Genomic DNA, 18,259 nt, shown 5'->3' on the forward strand with positions numbered 1-18,259 from the left:
TCTGCCTGAGGAGATGAGAGAACATGTTATCTGGGGAGATTAAAGCCTTCACTGATTAGTTTAGATGTTAATGCAGAATACAAACAGATTTCTGGGTAAGATTTGATGGTTGGTGTTTTCTTTGCACAGACTGGGTAATCGCTGCATTTTAGTTCCACCAAAATTCTGAAAAAGATGTAACTGATATGAGATGTGAGCTTATGAACAAATATATTAGTTATTATTTATTACGCCATTTACAATTATTCTGATTTCCTTTCCAAACCAGGAGTTGGAAGAAAGTTGGTGTGAGGCCCAAGCAACAGCACAACGTATGGAAACCAACCTTCACCAGAAAGAACAACTCTATGAGGACAAAATGAAGGTAAACGTCTGCTATTCCAGTTTTTTGTGTCTATCTTTGGTGTAAACCAGCATCTGCAGTTCCTGATTGCAGGTTTGAAGTAGGGTCTCGATCCAAAACGTCACCTATTCCTTTTCTCCAGAGATGCTGTCTGACCCGCTGAGTTACTCCAGCGTTTTCTGCCTATCTGCAGTTCCTTCCTACGCAATAAATAAGGGAGGTTGGATTTTCAAATAATATCAGGCTGATGCGGCCATCAGACTTACTTAGAACATTTTAGTGCATGAGGAGTAATTATTCCATAATTTCTCCTAGTTATCCTCAGTATCTTTCATCTGACTTTCAGTCAATATACTAATCTTAAATGTAGAGTATGCACACGAGTTGAAAATGACCATGAATATGTTTGTTTATAAGTTACAATGAAGAAACAAATGGGTGTAAAGAAAAGAGGGACAAAGGAATTTCTTGAATAGTAGACATTCGGCTTTAGACTTTGGAGATGCAGTGCGGAAACAGGCCCTTCGGCCCATCTAGTCATCACCGACCAGCAATCACCCCATACCCTAACATTATCCCGTATTCTAGTGACAATTTACAATTTTTACCAAAGCCAATTAACGTACAAACGTGCATCTTTGGAGTGTGGGAGGAAACCGGAGCATCTGGAGAAAATCCATGTGGTCACAGGGAGAACGTGCAGACTCCATACAGATAGCACCCTCAGTCAGGAACAAATCTGGGTCTCTAGCGCTGTAAGGAAGCAGCTCTACCGCTACGCCACTGTGTGCCGCCCTTTTACCAACATATATAAACGTTTCACCCCAAGTCCTGTTTTGCCCAAGTATTATTTTCAGAAGGCTACTCACCTTTTATTCTTCTTTGATTTGTTCTCTCTCAGGTTATGGAAGCAGAAGTGAAGATGGGCATTGCAATGAAGGAATCACTGGAAGATTGTCGTCTCAAGCATGAAGAAGATTTACGTAAAAAGTCCAAATTGATAAATGATCAGAAAGCGGTAAGTGAAAATCTATCTTAAGTAGGGCATTGTAGGACTGAAATACTTAGCTATGATTTAAAAAAAAATCCAAATTGTTTTTATCAGTGACGCCGATGTTATGGTCATTCAGATGTTGGAAATTCGCCCTCGAGCAAATTCACAAATCATGATTCAAAAATTTGAGATATGGAATAAAATTTGCTCTTGGAATTTATGAGAAAAATTGTTAATCAGCACAATTTTATTTTCAACGTTTTTAGATGCAAGTGCAGAAAATGCAGCTTCTCATTATGGAATGCAGCAATATAAAATGTTTTGTAGTGACAGTGGAGGGGGTCATCAATATTATAAAAATTCAGTTTCAGCATAAAGTTTACAGCATTTTTATGGCAAAAGACCTATTAAAAGGCTGCTTGTATAATTTGTTTTTTTGGCTGGAACCCTCCTCTTTGATTTGTTTTTGCCTATGCTGCTTTTAATCTGATTTAATTAAATTCTTATTTCAGACGATAAATGCTATGGATTCCAAAATTAAATCTCTGGAGCAGAGGGTAGCAGAACTCTCTGAAGCAAACAAACTTGCAGCAAACAGCAGTATTTTTACTCAACGAAGCATGTGAGTGCTGGACCCCATTAAATGCATGGATCTAGAGTTGAATAGATTAATTCACGTATTTAACTTCCTGGGACATTGTTCTTAGTTTGTTTTAGTTTTTAGTTTTATAGATACAGTGCGGAAACCCCCTTCAACCCGCCGAGTCCTCACCGACCAGCGATCCCCGCATATTAACACTATCCTGCACACGAGGGACAATATTTACATTTACCAAGCCAATTTACTTAAGTACCTGTTTGTCTTCGGGGTGAGGGAGGAAACTGAAGATCTCGGAAAAAACCCACGCAGGCCACGGGGAGAACATATAAACTGCGTACAGAAGTCGGGATCAAACCTGGATCTCCGGTGCTGCTAGCGCTGTAATGCCCCGGTCCCACTTAGGAAACCTGAACGGAAACCTCTGGAGACTTTGCGCCCACCCAAGGTTTCCGTGCGGTTCCCGGAGGTTTTTGTCAGTCTCCCTACCTGCTTCCACTACCTGCAACCTCCGGCAACCACCTGCAACCTCCGGGAACCGCACGGAAACCTTGGGTGGGGCGGAAAGTCTCCAGAGGCTTCCGTTCAGGTTTCCTAAGTGGGACAGGGGCATAAGGCAGCAACCCTACAGCCTCGCCACCGTGCCGCTTTATACATGTTGTTTCCTAAAACTATACTTAGGATAACTTATAATCCATATATGTATGGATAAACCTGCCAAGAAAATAGGAGAATGATGATCAAATTAATTATGATATAAAAAATGGGCAGAGGAAGATAATGAAATAAGAGGTTGATTTGTTAGGTGAGAGGGACTAGTACCCTATAGCTCTCACCAGCTGGATTTGTCTGGTCTAAATCAAGGTGATGAGTATAATTTTGGTAAGAACATTGCATGCAATGAGTTTGATGTGCTCTCAACCCATTTTTTTTTAATAATTGAAGCAGCTAATGTTTGTATCTCTAATGCTTTTATAAAAAAATGGACAGGATCATTGCATGTGATTGCTAAAGAACCCGTAGAGATGCCCAAGCAAGGCGACCCTCTGCGTGCTGGTCCCAGACGTGGATCTGCAATCACTTATTACAATCGCTCCACTCTTTTAAACCTCTACTCCAAACCGCAGTATTTCTATCTGTACACCGTGGATGGCTCGATTGTAATCAAGTATAATCTTTCCGCTGATGGGTTAGCATGCAACAAAAAGCTTTGCACTGTACCTCGGTACACATGACAATGAACTAAACTAAGAACTAAGAAATCACAGGAAGTAATGTAATGATATGCTTTTGGTTTAATTAAATGAGTTTAATGATTTTAATGGTTAAATGATTTTAATTATCACCGGTAATGGACCTAATAAAAAATGAACAAAATTGCAGAAATTACTGTTAAAAGCGCAGAAATCCCATGCTGCAAGATATTTGCATTTTTGAGATTTATGTTGTTTTCAAACAGTAAATGGTTACTGCCTGACGACAACAACCCATTTAAAATTCACAACTTTGCAGTAATCATTATGTGACAAGTGATGAAAATAAGAATAGTATTAGACTGTTGCATTTTATCAACTTTGCTAAAATTGTAACTAAGTTAGAACACTGGGTTACGTGGGCGATAAATCACAATGCTGGGAGGAGCTGTGGATGTCTATGAATTTAAAATGGATTTAGACATTCTGAGTCTTGATTATGCTTCCCCCTAGACATCCATCTTCACTGACTATCTTTTCTGAAGTATTTTCATGGCATCCAGTTTCATTGCCACCAACCAACCACTAAAGCTTTTACCTCCTTCCCATAATAGAATGCAGAAATATTTTCTGTTTGTTCTTGTCCATGGATCGTGTCTCTACTACTTTCTCCCTCCCTTGTCTTGCCATCGAACTTTCACAACAAACCAGTGTCTTCTTAAACTTTAAAAGTTTTCAGTTCCTTGTCCTAGCCATTCCTATTTCACTATTGACATTCAATGCATGTACACCTTCATTCTCACCAAGATGGTAGGAGAAATCACACTTTTACCGTGAACATCCAAACTAATCCTTGTACACCTCCATCCTCCTGGTTGAACATTCCCAATGAAACATCTTTAACTTTGACTCCTTTCACTTCATCAAAATGAGAAAATATTGTCATTGATCCTCATGGGAATTGATGAACCAAAGGCTCTAAGGCGCACCTTCAACCCTTTGCTTCCTCAATTTCTCTACCTCAATTTCAGTGGATAAACTAGTATCTGATATTCACCAGGTACACATTCTCTCCCATCCTACTTCCTGTTGGATTTTCTTTCTAATCTCGCAGTTTCTCTATTTCCATCATGTCTGTTCTGACAATGTTACCTTCCATGTCAGTACTTCTGATGTACTTTTCTCCAGATGAGGATCCACCAAGACCGTAGCTGATAGGATCTTTAATCCATGTTCCATTTTCCATGTCACTCTCCCCCCAAGAACAACTGTTAAGTTCCTGTGATGGTTTCCTTCTACCCCATCAGCCTCAACATTCAATAATTCACGCTCTTCCCTTTCTTGCACCTAGTGAACACGTCTTTACTTCTCTCCAGCATACGGAAAAGGCCATTCCCTGTGCAACATTCTGATACATTGCTCAATCACCCATGATAATCTACCTTTCCCTGCACCTGTGCATGCAACTGCAGGAAATGTAATAACAGGCCTTTTTTTTTAAATCCATCTCTCGTCCCAGTTTAGGTTTCCAAACTTGCTTTGCACTTAAAATGGTGAATTTCATATAATTTTTCAAATGTAGCAGACTGTACTTGCAGCTCACCGAGTGATCTGCTCCATACTGGGGAAACCAAATGCAGAATGGGGGATCACTATGTGAAATATCTTTATTCAATCTGCTACGGCGTGACCCTATTCTTCTGGTTGCCTATTAATTTTCCTCCCACTCCCATTCTCGATCAGATCTCTATCCTATCTCCTACACTATTCCAGTGAAGTTCAACCCACGCATTCTCCGAGGCATTATTCCAGGATTAATAATGAGTTAAACAATTTCGGAACAGTTTCATAAAAGGGCCTCCGGTGTTTCTACTTGCAGTTTCTTTTAGATCCAGTTTTTGTTTCTTGTCATTTGCCTTGCACTATCATCCCGTCAGCCTGTGGCAATATGTATTTTTGTTTTCTTTCTTGCCTTCCCTCTTTGGCATCTCATTTTCAGATTAGATGAAAGACCTTCAATGCAAAACATTAAATATATTTCTCCCTCTAGAGATATCACCTGCAGACTACTTGTGGCATGTCTCAGTAAGAGAATCATTTATTTAATGGAAGTTGGTACCATGACTGAAAGAAGGGAATAGGAATTCTACAAAGAAATAGAGTGGCACAATTGCAAAGGCGTCTTGAGGAACGAGTTTAAAGATTGGGAGTGGAGCAGCTAAAGATTGTTCTAATAGTGACAAGATGGTGTTATGTTGTTTTGAATATGTTGAGTCAATGGACAGCCACTGTAGCCTGATGAGAACGATTTGAGGGATGAACTGAGATCATGTGCTCCAGCATACCTGGCGTAGTGTCTTGAGCAGGTTGAAGTTAATGGACAGGGAAGGATGGGAAATCTTGTTATGAGGGGTGCAGTTTGGAAATGATAAAGATACATTTTAGTCCCTACATCCCCCAACCTGCTGAACATGCAATTTGCCAAAATATAATATAGCAGAATTTTCTATTTATCCTTTATCTTTAAGTAGCCAAATTTTACAATAGGAGAACATGGCTGTCAAAAAGAAGTCTACAAAATAATTAAACAAAATGCAGTTTGACTAATTCATAAGCAAGTCTTTTGCCTAGTGCTCTCTTGGGCATCCACTGCCACTTGGCCTGACTAGTAGCCTTAAGCAGCGTTGCGTACAGCCATAAATGTAATATCTAAATTTCATGACAGGAAGGCACAGGAAGAGATGATTGCGGAACTCAGGCAGCAGAAGTTTTACTTGGAGACACAGGCGGGGAAGCTGGATGCTCACAACCAAAAACTGGAGGAACAAATGGATAAAATCAGCCAGGATGAACAGAGCAGCAAAAACAGGCTACCGGAGCTGGAGACTAAACTCAGGGAGGTGAGAACATTAAAACGATGGAAGCAAATTGTAAAATGTGTACATTCTCCCCAACTGGTGGTGCTTCCGTTATTCCCCCCAGGTTCTTTGCCATGCTCCATATCAATGGTATCCTTGGCTGCATCACTGAAAGTATAGCATCAAGTCTTTGTGACTACAAAAGATGCTCAATTTTGCCCTAGCCATCAACTCTTGCACATTCTCTGCTGCCTCTAAATTGTTAAACTGTTTGCCAAATGTACAATTTTCGAGAACAATACGCCTGCAACTAAAGTTTGAGAATTTATGGTAAGAAGGGAAAGATTTAATAGGAAACTGAGGGGCAACTTTTTCCACACAGTGGGTGGAGGGTGTATGGAATGTGCCGCCAGTGGAGGTAGTTGAGACGGGTACTATAACAACATTTAAAAAAAACCTTTGGACAGGTATACGGATAGGAAAGGTTTAGAGGTAAATGGGCCAAATGTGGACAGGAGGGACTAATTTAGATGGGGCATCTTGGTCAGCATGGGGAAGTTGGGCTGAAGGGGCTGTTCTCATGCTATATGACTCTATGACTCCAATACTGAAACGACTGTCAAATTAAAATACTGAAATGTTTTCAATAGTTTTAGTCCTACTGAATACTGTAACCTCCTCTGGCCTTGCAATTCTCCAAGAGGACTTTTCCAATTCTACTGATTTTTCGCTGCTTCATCATAGGCAGAAGTTGCTCTGACCCATTAGGTTTGGAATTCTCGACCTCTCTTCAGAATATTCCTGAGAAGACAGTCTTATCGATGAATGCATGAACAATTCCTCATGTGCCTCAGTGTGAAGTTCCTTTGATAATTCTGCAGTGAGGTATTCTGCAGTGTTAAAAGCATTGCATGAATACAATTTGAGGTTGTTAATAACGTTGAATAACGAGTCTGAATTGTTGGTTATGGTGATTTTGGAAACTGACCCAATGCTCATGCAAAACCATTAATTTCTTAACCAGTTCAAAGAAAAGGTGTATGAAACGGAAAATTTAAAACAATATACCATCTGGTAGTGACATAAATAAACTCATTCAACTTGTTTGACCTTGCAGTACAAATGTAGTAGGTTTGAAATCAGTGCCGCAAAATGTGCTTGACAGATGATTTTCTTTTGGTGCATTCTGTAGGCCAGCCTGGAGCACGAGCAACAAAAATTGGAGTTGAAGAAACAGGGGAATGAGTTGCAGCTGGTTCTGCAAGAGAAGGAGGCTCAGATTAGAAGTCTGCAAAGTACAAAAACTGCCCTGGAAAACCAACTGCAAACGGCCAAGGCAGAGTTGGAGGAGACCACAGCCGAGGCAGAGGAAGAGATTCAGTCCTTGAGGGTCAGTAACACCATCGTGCCTAGTCTAAGTGGAGTTGGCATGTTTAGTTTTAGAAGTCATTTTGGACTATGTTTTTTTGAGCTCTCCAAGAGCGACTGTATGTAGTGGGAGGAAAAGTACACTTTGTCATCGTTTGTGATGTAACCAAGGAAACAATGTCTGAGCAATTTATTTACAGACGGATGGGGGCATGACGTGGCATGAAGTGTACATTAACAAGAAATGTCTTTAGAACTACACAATGACGGAAATTATCGCCTGCATTTGAGGGAGATTTTGACTAAATTGCTACATTGTCCTAAAAATAAATAGGAAACGCTGCATTTTTGCATGAAAGAGTCATCCTTTTTTGTACCTCGATTTTATGCTTTTATCAGTATATGAATATTGCCTACAGATGAGCATTTCAATTATAGTCGCTGGAGTGCAGCGACATATTAGCAAATTGGAGGAAAGGCTAAAGTGTCTGCCTCCATCCAGTGAATTTAATGCATAAACATATGGAAAACCAGTATAGACTTTTCAATGTTAAAGTTGTTTTGCTTTAACATGTGTACATTATGTCCTTGGTATTCATGCATTTGCTATCCACATCTCATGAAGTCAGCCATCTATTGCTGTGTGTGTGGGCCGGAAAGCTGAAACTTGCCTAGTTGTTGTCAACTGCTCCAGAGATATATCATTGCAACCTTCATGTCATTGTCAATAGCCTGAGAGGTATCCGCGATTTCCTGTTAACTGCGGAAAGTCCATGTCTTCATCATTTTGTGAATCTATTCAGAAACATTATCCACAGAATCTGCTTGGTTTTATCATTATTTTGTCTCACTTTCTCTCTCTTTCTGCAGGCTCACCGTGATGAAATTCACAACAAGTTTGAAACCCTTCGAGAAAGTTGCACAGTATGTACTGAGGTCATGAAACAATTACCTTTGAAAGCATTTAAAATACAAACTATTAATGTTATTTTGCTGAATTATTGGATCAATCTTGAAAGCTATAGATGGAGAAGGGTTCCGACCCAAAACGTCGCCTCTTTTCTCCAAAGATGCTGCCTGACCTGCTGAGTTACTCCAGCATTTTGTGTCTATCTTTGGTATAAACCAGCACCTGGAATTCCTTCCTACAAATCCTAAAGGCTGACTATTCCATAGAATGGAATAAATGTGGATAAATGTGAGGTTATCCATTTTGGTGGCAAAAACGGGAAAGCAGACTATTATCTAAATGGTGGTCGATTGGGAAAGGGGGAGATGCAGCGAGACCTGGGTGTCATGGTACACCAGTCATTGAAGGTAGGCATGCAGGTGCAGCAGGCAGTAAAGAAAGCGAATGGTATGTTAGCTTTCATTGCTAAAGGATGTGAGTATAGGAGCAGCGAGGTTCTACTGCAGTTGTACAGGGTCTTGGTGAGACCAGAACCTGGAATATTGTACAGTGCTCTCGTAAATTGGAGAAGTGTAAAATTATCCATTTCAGCAGAGAGAAGTGCAGAGAAATTCACCTTTAGGAAGGTGGATGTCAGAAGGTGTCTCATGAAGAAAGAAGAATTTGGTGTCTTTGTAATTTAGGAATTGAAAGTTACCTTCCAGAAACTTACAAATTCCCTGTAGGTTGGACAGGCCCATGGCAGAATATTGCCCCCGATGTTAGGGAAGTCCAGGATATAGGGGTCACAGCTTAAGAAATAAGCTGTGGTAGTCCTAAATGTTGAGTTGAGAAGAAAATGTTACACACAGAGTGGTGAACGTGTGCAAGGAAACTGCCACAGAGGGTAGTTGAGGCCAGCCTCATTTGATCATATTGAAGAGGGAGTTAGGTGGCACTGTGGCTAAGGGGATCAGGGGGTATTAGAGAAGAGGTACGGGATACTGAGTTCCTCGATCAGCCATGATCATGGGCAAGTGGCGGTGCAGGCGAGGAAGGGCCGAATGGAGCTACTAATGCATATAATGTAAGGTGTTTGCATGTCTATAAAGAAGTCAGTCTAGTTTAGCTTAGTTTAGAGATACAGCGTGGAAACAGGCCCTTTGGCCCACCGGGTCCGCAACGACCAGCGACCCCCGCATATTAACACACGAGGGACAATTTTTATATCCTACGCATGCTTTGGACAATTTTTATATTTACCAAGTCAATTAACATACATAGCTGTATGTCTTTGGAGTGTGGGAGGAAACCAAAGATCTCGGAGAAAACCCACGCAGGTCACAGGGAGAACGTACAAACTCCGTACAGACAGCATCCGTAGTCAGGATCGAACCCTGATCTCCTGCGCTGCATGGAGAAGTGTAAGGCAGCAATTTCAGCAGAGAGCTGAGCCACCGAAATGCATCTTTAGGAAGGTGGGCAAGAAGGTGTGTTCACTTTCAAAAGAATTTGAGTGTCTTTGTAATCGGAATACAGAAAGTTACCTTCCAGACTTCAGCACATTCCCTGTAGATGCCCTGTCCCACTGGCAGAATAGTCCCACCAACATAGTGGTGATATAGGGCTGGGAGAAATTAGCTGTGGTAGTCCTCTATGTTGAATTCAGACTCTCAAATGTTACATAGCGTCAGGGTCAACGTGTGCAAGGAAACCTCCACCTGGTTACCGCCTCTGTTGATCAACTGAAGTAGCTTTAGGGTAACACTGTGACGGTGAAATTTATTATCAAGAATTACAGATGTTCCTCGATCATCTGGGCAAGTGGACCGACGAATGGTAAATGGAGCTTAATTCATATAGGTGTAAGGTGTTGCATTTAGGGAAGTCATAGTTTAGCTTAGTTTAAAGATACAGCGTGGAAACAGGCCCTTTGGCCCACCGGGTCCGCACCGACCAGCGATCCCCGCATATTAACACACGAGGGACAATTTTTAAATCCTATGCACGCTTGGGACAATTTTATATTTACCAAGCCGAAGGGCGCTGTATTTCTAAACTAAGCTAAACTCTGACTTCCCTAAATGCAACACCTTACACCTGTATGAATTAAGATCCATTTACCATTCCTCGGTCCACTTGCCCAGATGATCGAGGAACCACTGTAATTCTTGATAATAATTTTCATATTGCTGTATGCACAGATGTAAAACATCCTTATGCATTGGTTAAGAACTTACATTTTTTAAAAAGCAATTGAGCAGCTGAAATATATATACCGTGTGTTTGAGTATATAGCGTGTCAGTTCCCACTAATATTGAACATTTTCACAGAGATGGAAAGCATTATCTGATCCAATTTCATAATGTATGTGCTGAGGCACTGGGAGCGATTGTTTAGGTATTGTATGCAACAAACAACAGATTTGGATTGTGTATTCTTATTGCCCTTGCACAGGTTATCTCTGACCTGGAGGACCAGTTAAACCAGCTGGGTCAGGAAAATGCAGAGATGAACAGCCAAAACTATTTCCTGACTAAGCAGGTCGAAGAGTTGTCTTGCATCGGCGATGAACGAGCCCATCTTCGCCAGGAAATGGGGAGAATGCGCCAGGAACTATCTGACCAAGAGCTTCAGCTTAGTAACCAAAAACAGGTAAGTACAATCCTGTCAGTCAACAATTAGCCTCAAACTCGTCTTCAAATCATCTAATGTTTACATTGTCCACCAAAGTTTTAATTTCCGTTTATACATATATTTTTGAAATGTGGTCCAGTAATATATTTTAATCCGATTTGGGCAGACCCAGAGTTCTTCTGCGCAAGTATTGAGGAGCTCTTGGCAATGATGCAGAGCAACTGGAGATATTTATGAAGTTGAACAATTAATGAATTCTAACTAATATATTTAGTCAGATGGTGGTGAATCTGTGGAATCCATTGCCACAGACTGCTGTAAAGATCAAGTCATTGGGTATTTTTAAAGGCGGAGATTGACAGATACCTGACTGGTAAGGTATACAAAGGTTATTGGACAAAGGCAGGAGAATGGGGTTGAGAGGGAAAGATAGATCAGCTATCAGTTCGATAGATTGAATGGCGAAGTGGACTCAATGGGCCGAATGGCCCACCTCTGCTCCTAAGACTTATGAATTCCCTGCCAATCAATCTGGTTTTCTTTAGTGTTGTATGAATTCTCACTGAAGTGTGGGAATTGGAAGTATTGAAACATTTTAAAGGCTGATATCCTGAAATACTCGAGCGTTGAATAGTGTTACACTCTGTGTCTCCTTTACTGTAGCCTGTACTTGTAGCCTCATTTGATCAGGATGCTTAACCTTTTCTTTTGTAACTCATTCCTATTTCAGACAATAGAGACATTAAAGACAACTTGTTCAATGCTGGAAGAGCAGGTAATGGATCTGGAGACGCTGAACGATGAACTCCTAGAGAAAGAACGCCAATGGGAAAACTGGAGATCAGAATTTGAAGAAGAGAAAGCGCAACATGAGCGGCGAGTCCAAGAAATGAAGAGGCTGCTAGATATAGAAAAGCAGAGCAGGTACTGAACTGCAGGAAAAAGTGTTGACTGATAGTGCAGGGCGTTGAATAACTAAGTACTAAAGTGGGAAGTGAATATGCCGGTACCGCACCAAGGAACCAGTACTATGTTTATATCAATTAATACAATAGATTCTGTGATAATTATTAGCCATCAGAACCAGGTAAGTGAAATTCATGTCACAGAATATAATTCACAGGATGACACCATCGATCAGAAAGCCATCTATCCTGACAAGTGGAAGAATGCTGTTTTGTCCAGTCATACAAAGCAGAGCAAATCAGCGAGGTGTCATTTATAACACTTAAACGCCACTTACATGCTCACCATACTCATTTTGAATTCCAGGGTTACACAAAAAAGCTGGAGAAACTCAGCGGGTGCAGCAGCATCTATGGAGCGAAGGAATTCCACTTGGTTCCAGGCAGCATTATGTCCTTAGGCCAAATATAGGAAAGAAGAAATGTGTTCTACAGGAGAGGGTGAAAGATGAAGACATCAGTGTAGAGTTAGCAGGGAAAACGCTCCACAGAATAGTGTCGTAGCTGATACAAATTAGGATGCTTTTAGTGATTTTTTTCCCCCGAAGAACCGGCAGTGTATTTGCTGCCGATATGGGGGACTAAATTCACCGCACCTGAACGTTCCAAGTGGTCCAGTTCCAGAAAATCCCAAATGTTAATCTATTCTTAAGAAATGGATAGATGTTTAGATCTAGTAATTGAATTTTGTAATTAGCTACAATTAGGTAACTAACTAATTATATGCTTTAATTTCAATTTCAAGTAAGATTGTTTAATATTTGTTTCAGAATGCTTCAATCTATAATAACTGAAAATTTCTTTCAGTTCTCTTAAATTTTAAGAAAGTTATCGGCTTTTAAATATTCTCGATCACAGCTTTTGTGTTAAGTCAATGAAAAAGCAATAGGGAACAAGATGCCAATTTCCAAGTATGACAATGGCCATAACATTTTTAATACTGAAGATATGAAAGTGAATTAGGTGTCAAATTAAACTTCTTTTTATGCTTTATCTGATGGGATAAATTAAAAATTAAAGACTTGATTTTTGAAATCTCTAAATTTTGTAACATTGCTAGGGATTGATCTTGAATGGCTAGATAAGCTGGTTAAGCTCTCTCCCATTGGAGATGGTTGGTCCCTGGTATTTAAAAAAAAGTCCGTGGGCAGCTGATTTGAGTGGCGTAGTTGCTTCTTTGATATTGGCTGGGAAGGAGATCCAGGTTTTTGTTTTTTGTTCCCTTGCAACAGTAACACAAAACAGAACATAGAAAACATCGCAGGTACCGGGGGGACTTCAGCTCACAATGTCTATGCCAAGGAACATGAGTCCGGGCTTAGATGCCAAGGAGGGGGTGCAGTTTGTCCTTGGCAATTCTCTGTGCTTTCTCATCAGCGGCTCTCAGTTCTTGTACCGAGGGTAGGGAGACGCCACACTATGCTCCCCCATATTTCTGCCATACAGACTCACGTTCATATTTCTCGTTCATGTCCATATGCCTTTCTAAAACCCTTTTAAATGCCGTTATTGTATTTAACTCCATCACCATCATCCCTGTCACTTAATCAACCATAACTTTGCAGGACACCGATGAGCACAGACTTAATTAGATGAGTCATAGTAACTCTGGCTACAAGGCCAGATCAGGAGATAACTATTCTACCTTGTGTGATTTGCAGGCTGATTTCCCCCAAAGCTTTCCCATCACCTGTAAAGAAAGTCTAGAGTGTGAAGGATTGTTTTCCATCTACCTGTCTCCAACAATACTTTTGAACTTCACTCCATTGAGGCCAAACATCTTGCATGAATGGCACATCACCAGAATCTAAAACACATGAGGCTGCAATTTGTACTATGTAGAAAATGCATTGTAGGAACTTGCCAGGTCTTCTTCAGCTGCAACTTCTAAACCGATGACTTCTACCAGCTAGACAAATAAGCACAACAGGCACATTGGAGCATTGCCACCTGCTCTTTATTTTAACTTCCCATATTGCCCTGAGTTGAAAATATATATCATTATTCCTTCACATGCATTAAGTAGTATATCATTGTTCCTAAGTCCACATTAGGCAGAAATCCTCTCACACCCTAATTAGCTTTAAAACGGGGATTGCTTTCTTCAGGGCATTTAGCAATAGACATTTACAAAGCTAAACTCCAATCAGTTTAGTTCGGTGTTAGGAGTACTTTCAAAACAATAATCAAGGAAAAAGAGTATTGGACATATGGAGTATGTCCTGCAGGTGTTGCTCCAAACTGCACACCCCGCTGATGTGAAAGTATATTGTTGGGTCTAAATCTTGGAACAAACTCTCCACTGGCATCGTGCAAGCTCCCTCGCCAGAAGAATTGCTCACCACCACCTTCTCGAGAGCAATTATTGATGGACTATTACTGTTGACCTTGTCAACAACACCCAGATTGTGAGAAATGAATTTAAAAGCTGGTGGGGCTGACAATGACATCTCTTGAATGATTCAACTGATTGTTTTCAACTCAAAAATGCAAGAGCAATAATTTACTATTATTATTTTCAAATCAAATTCTGATCGTACTGTTAGAAATAGATTACATCGTGTCTGGTCGTGATTCATGAATAAATCTCTGCTCATGAGTTTTCCTTTATGTTGAAATTGCATAAAGGTCTCGGTCACAATGACAGTCATTGTTGGTTGCTGAAGTACAGCTTTTGGAGCTGAAATAATTAAATACATTTATCCTCTGGAATCATAAAAACATGATGGCACAGAAGGGGGCTATTCGGCTTATCACATTGATGCAAGCCATCTGTAAAGCAATCCACTGAATCAAATGCTGCTGATCTGAGTTGAGTTTGAGTTTAGTTTATTGTCACGTGTACCGAGGTACAGTGAAAACCTTTTGTTGCGCGCTAACCAGTCAGCAGAAAGACAATATGTGGACAATATGGACGCAGCCCAAACCATCACACAAACCAACCTCCCTTCCATTGACTCCATTTATACCTCATGCTGCCCTGGCAAGGCCATCAGCATAATCAAGGACGAGTCGCACCCTGGCCACTTCCTCTTTTCCTTTTTCCCATCGGGCAAAAGGTATAGAAGTGTGAAAACACACACCTCCAGATTCAGGGACAATTTCTTCCCAGCTGTTATTAGGCAATTGAACCATCCTACCACAATTAGAGAGCAGTGCTGAACTATTGACTACCTCATTGGATACCCTCGGACTATCTTTGATCGGATTTTACTGGCTTTAATATGCACTGAATGTTATTCACGTCATTCCCTTTATCATGTAGCTGTGCACGGTGAATGGCTCGGTTGTAATCATGTATTCTTTTAACTGACAGGTTAGCACGCAACAAAAGCTTTTCACTGTAATATGACACTAAGCTAAACTCAACTCAACAAATGATTCCAATCAAGCCATCCACCTTCGCCCATTGTCTAGTTCCTGAATCCAGAATTGAGTGGGTTCCAGAACCCTGAGAGGCAGCAAGGCATGGGTTGGATAAAAAGTAAAATCTTTCTCGGTGAGCATGTTTCTGACTTGGGTCTGAAGAAGGGTCCTGATCTAAAACGCCACTTATCCATGTTCTCCGGAGAAGCTGCCTGACCCACTGAGTTACTCCAGCATCTTGTTTGTTTCTGTCACAGGCTGCTTCTTTTAAGTTGTTGTGGCTATACTGTTGGCAGGTCTACGTCAACATCGTAGGGGTATGTCAATGGCCAGATAGGATAATAAGAGCTCACAAACAAGAATCTATGCTTTTTGCTGGATCTGATCCATGAGCCATATGCATGCACAACAAACCTCGGTTTTTTTCTGACAAATATCATTACCTTTCTATTGAATTACACTTCTCTCCATTAAATTTCATCCGCCCATTGACACTCACTCTACTGGGATATTGATATCTGTTGCAGTCTATTACTATACCTCTCATTATTTATAATAACTCCATGTTTAACGTGGCTTTGCTATGTCTATAATAAAATAGCCACACTTTTTACTGAAATAACTTCTCTTAATTTCACAGAATGCGTGCGGACCAGCGTGGAAATGAATCCCGCCAGGCTGTGGAATTGGCTGTGAAGGAACATAAGTCTGAAATTCAATCCTTACAACACTGTTTAAAGGAACAGAAACTGAAGGCAGAGAGCCTTTCTGATACGGTTAGTGTGTGCCTGAAAATTCCACTTCTCTTTACTTCAAGGTTACACAGAAACAAAGTGTACTCAAGTCTAGTGAATGGCAGTAAAAGGATCAGTAACAAATGAAATAAGCAGAATAGTATGCGACTTGTTGGGTCTTCACTGATACGAGCAGCTGGTAGCAACGAGCCTCACTCATTTCTTTTGCATACTGCGGACTCCTTAACAGCGGTCTGGCGTAGAGAACACGAGCCTGGCACAGCTCCAGATCCCGTTCCCAGGAGAAGTCCCGAGATCTCGCTCGCAACATGCATTCATATATTCAACAACCTCACACTTCTTCCCTCACCTACAAACAAATTAGTCCACAACTTTTCTCCTTAGTGATGGGAACCGGGGTTATTTCTTATGTCAGGATTAAGTTAATCTCAGATTATGAGAGGCAAAGTTTGACTTGCCTTACTACAACGAATCAGGTTAGTTTCAGCTGCGAATGAGCAGCTGAGGGGAGAAGCAACGTGAGAGATTTAAAAAGCCACCATTAGTGTCCCAGAGTGACTGTTCCTGGTGGTGTATAAAAGGAAGCCAAGCACCAGCAGATCAGCCTGTGTGTAGAGATGGTGCTGTGTTTGAGGGTAAGTGTAGAGGCTTCGACTCCTGAGGATGACGGCAAGATAAGGTAAAGTCTGTTTTTCTTTTTTTTACTCTACCTTGGTCTTAGATAGGGAGAATACAGGGAGTGAGGCAACATATTAAAGAGCAGATGAGTTGCATGCAAGGACTAGTGTAGATGGGGCATGTTGGTGGGCCAAAAGGCCTGTTGGCATGCTGTATAACTCTTTGATGATTACAGTGAATACTGCACTTGTAATACAACTTGTTGCAGGTTATTTTAATTTCTCTTATTTGTAGTGTAATATTTCAGTTCATTATAAAGGTTATGCTGAATTTACCCCATTGGCTGTTCTTCCTTGGTTGAATCTAATCTCTGAAATGGAAACAGTGAGACAGGAAATTGAATATTGTAACACGGTGCCCTTTGACAGCAAATGGTTAGTAGAAATTAGATCAAAAATGTATGTAATTGAATGGCAAATGCTGTGGTGGAATTATACAAGACTGTTCAAATGATTATGCAACTTACAGATGGCTTATTTTGTAATAATCAATACCATGCATTCATTGTTCCTCTTTGACTATGGCTAATAACACGGCTATAACAGGAAGAAACATTAAATACTATCATTAATAGCAACAGCAAAACCCCAATAATCCAGCACCTTGAAGACCGGTGCTAGTCTGACAGATGTACAGGACTGTGTAGAAAGGAACCGCAGATGCTGGTGCAGCTGGACTATTGGTATATTTACTGGACTGTTGGACGTTATTTTTATTCATCCCCGAACACACTTTTTTTAGATGTAACACAGTATTTTTGATAAATTTTCCAGTGAGCCAGCTGGGTTCATTATAAATTTATTATTGGTTTATTATTATCCTGCATGAGTACAATCAAACCATACATAAGTAGACCAGATCACACCATGAGAAAAATAAACAGAGTGCATAATATAGCGTTACATACAGAGAAAGTGCAGATTTTAAAAAAAGTACATGGGCTACAAGTAGATTGTGATCACACCCTTAGATTAAGGAGAATATTGTTAGAAATCATGATAGATCTAGACTTGGATGAGAGATGTAAAAGAGCTGAGCGATTGTAATGGATGATAGTAGATCCTCTTCTGGGAGTCAGCACACAATAGTTGCTGTGCTCTGGCACCAACTTGCTGGAAGGAAGTGGCAAGGAAATGCAAGAGTCCCAGGGAGTTGAAAGGGAACAGAGGAGCCAGGGCCCCAATGAGTGGAAACAGAACAGAGAAACTGGAGCCTCAGGGATTGAAGAGTCTGGAACTCCGATGAGCAGAAAGGGAGAGTGGCAAGTATCACCTCAGGAGGCAGATATCTTGATTTCTGAGTAATCTGATAATTAATTATTAAAATGTTACTGTATATAGAATGTGCAGCGCAGAAGCAGGATGTTCATCCCAACTGACTCTTATCATTGTGCTTCAGTTGAGCAGATTAATAAAGAGCCTAATTTGCGCAATAATTGTGTGATACGAGTCATTCTTCTCATAATCTATCCATTAGATAGGTGATTATAAGATGTGATCTCTTAAAATTGAATATTATTTTTTGGTGGTGACAGGTTCATTTAAAGATATTCCACATAGCGAATTACTTGATTGTTACAGTAGCAGTATCACTATTACGGTGATCGTTGATAAA

The 18,259-nt window shown here is 40.5% G+C and overlaps 1 protein-coding gene across 2 annotated transcripts in view; it reads left to right on the plus strand.

Moving 5' to 3' along the window:
* Positions 1-18,259, plus strand: part of cita (citron rho-interacting serine/threonine kinase a) — a 144,324-nt gene that overhangs the window by 83,939 nt on the left and 42,126 nt on the right. For both annotated transcript variants that reach the window (XM_055655232.1, XM_055655233.1), the window contains exons 19-27: positions 269-364; positions 1,245-1,361; positions 1,850-1,959; positions 5,854-6,028; positions 7,179-7,376; positions 8,225-8,278; positions 10,702-10,899; positions 11,612-11,805; positions 15,853-15,988. In XM_055655232.1, coding sequence (XP_055511207.1) covers positions 269-364; positions 1,245-1,361; positions 1,850-1,959; positions 5,854-6,028; positions 7,179-7,376; positions 8,225-8,278; positions 10,702-10,899; positions 11,612-11,805; positions 15,853-15,988 — 1,278 coding nt within the window. The remainder of the gene's footprint in view (positions 1-268; positions 365-1,244; positions 1,362-1,849; positions 1,960-5,853; positions 6,029-7,178; positions 7,377-8,224; positions 8,279-10,701; positions 10,900-11,611; positions 11,806-15,852; positions 15,989-18,259) is intronic.

Source organism: Leucoraja erinacea, chromosome 25 (assembly GCF_028641065.1).
Source record: "Leucoraja erinacea ecotype New England chromosome 25, Leri_hhj_1, whole genome shotgun sequence".
In the NCBI taxonomy this organism is placed as follows: Eukaryota; Metazoa; Chordata; class Chondrichthyes; order Rajiformes; family Rajidae; genus Leucoraja; species Leucoraja erinaceus.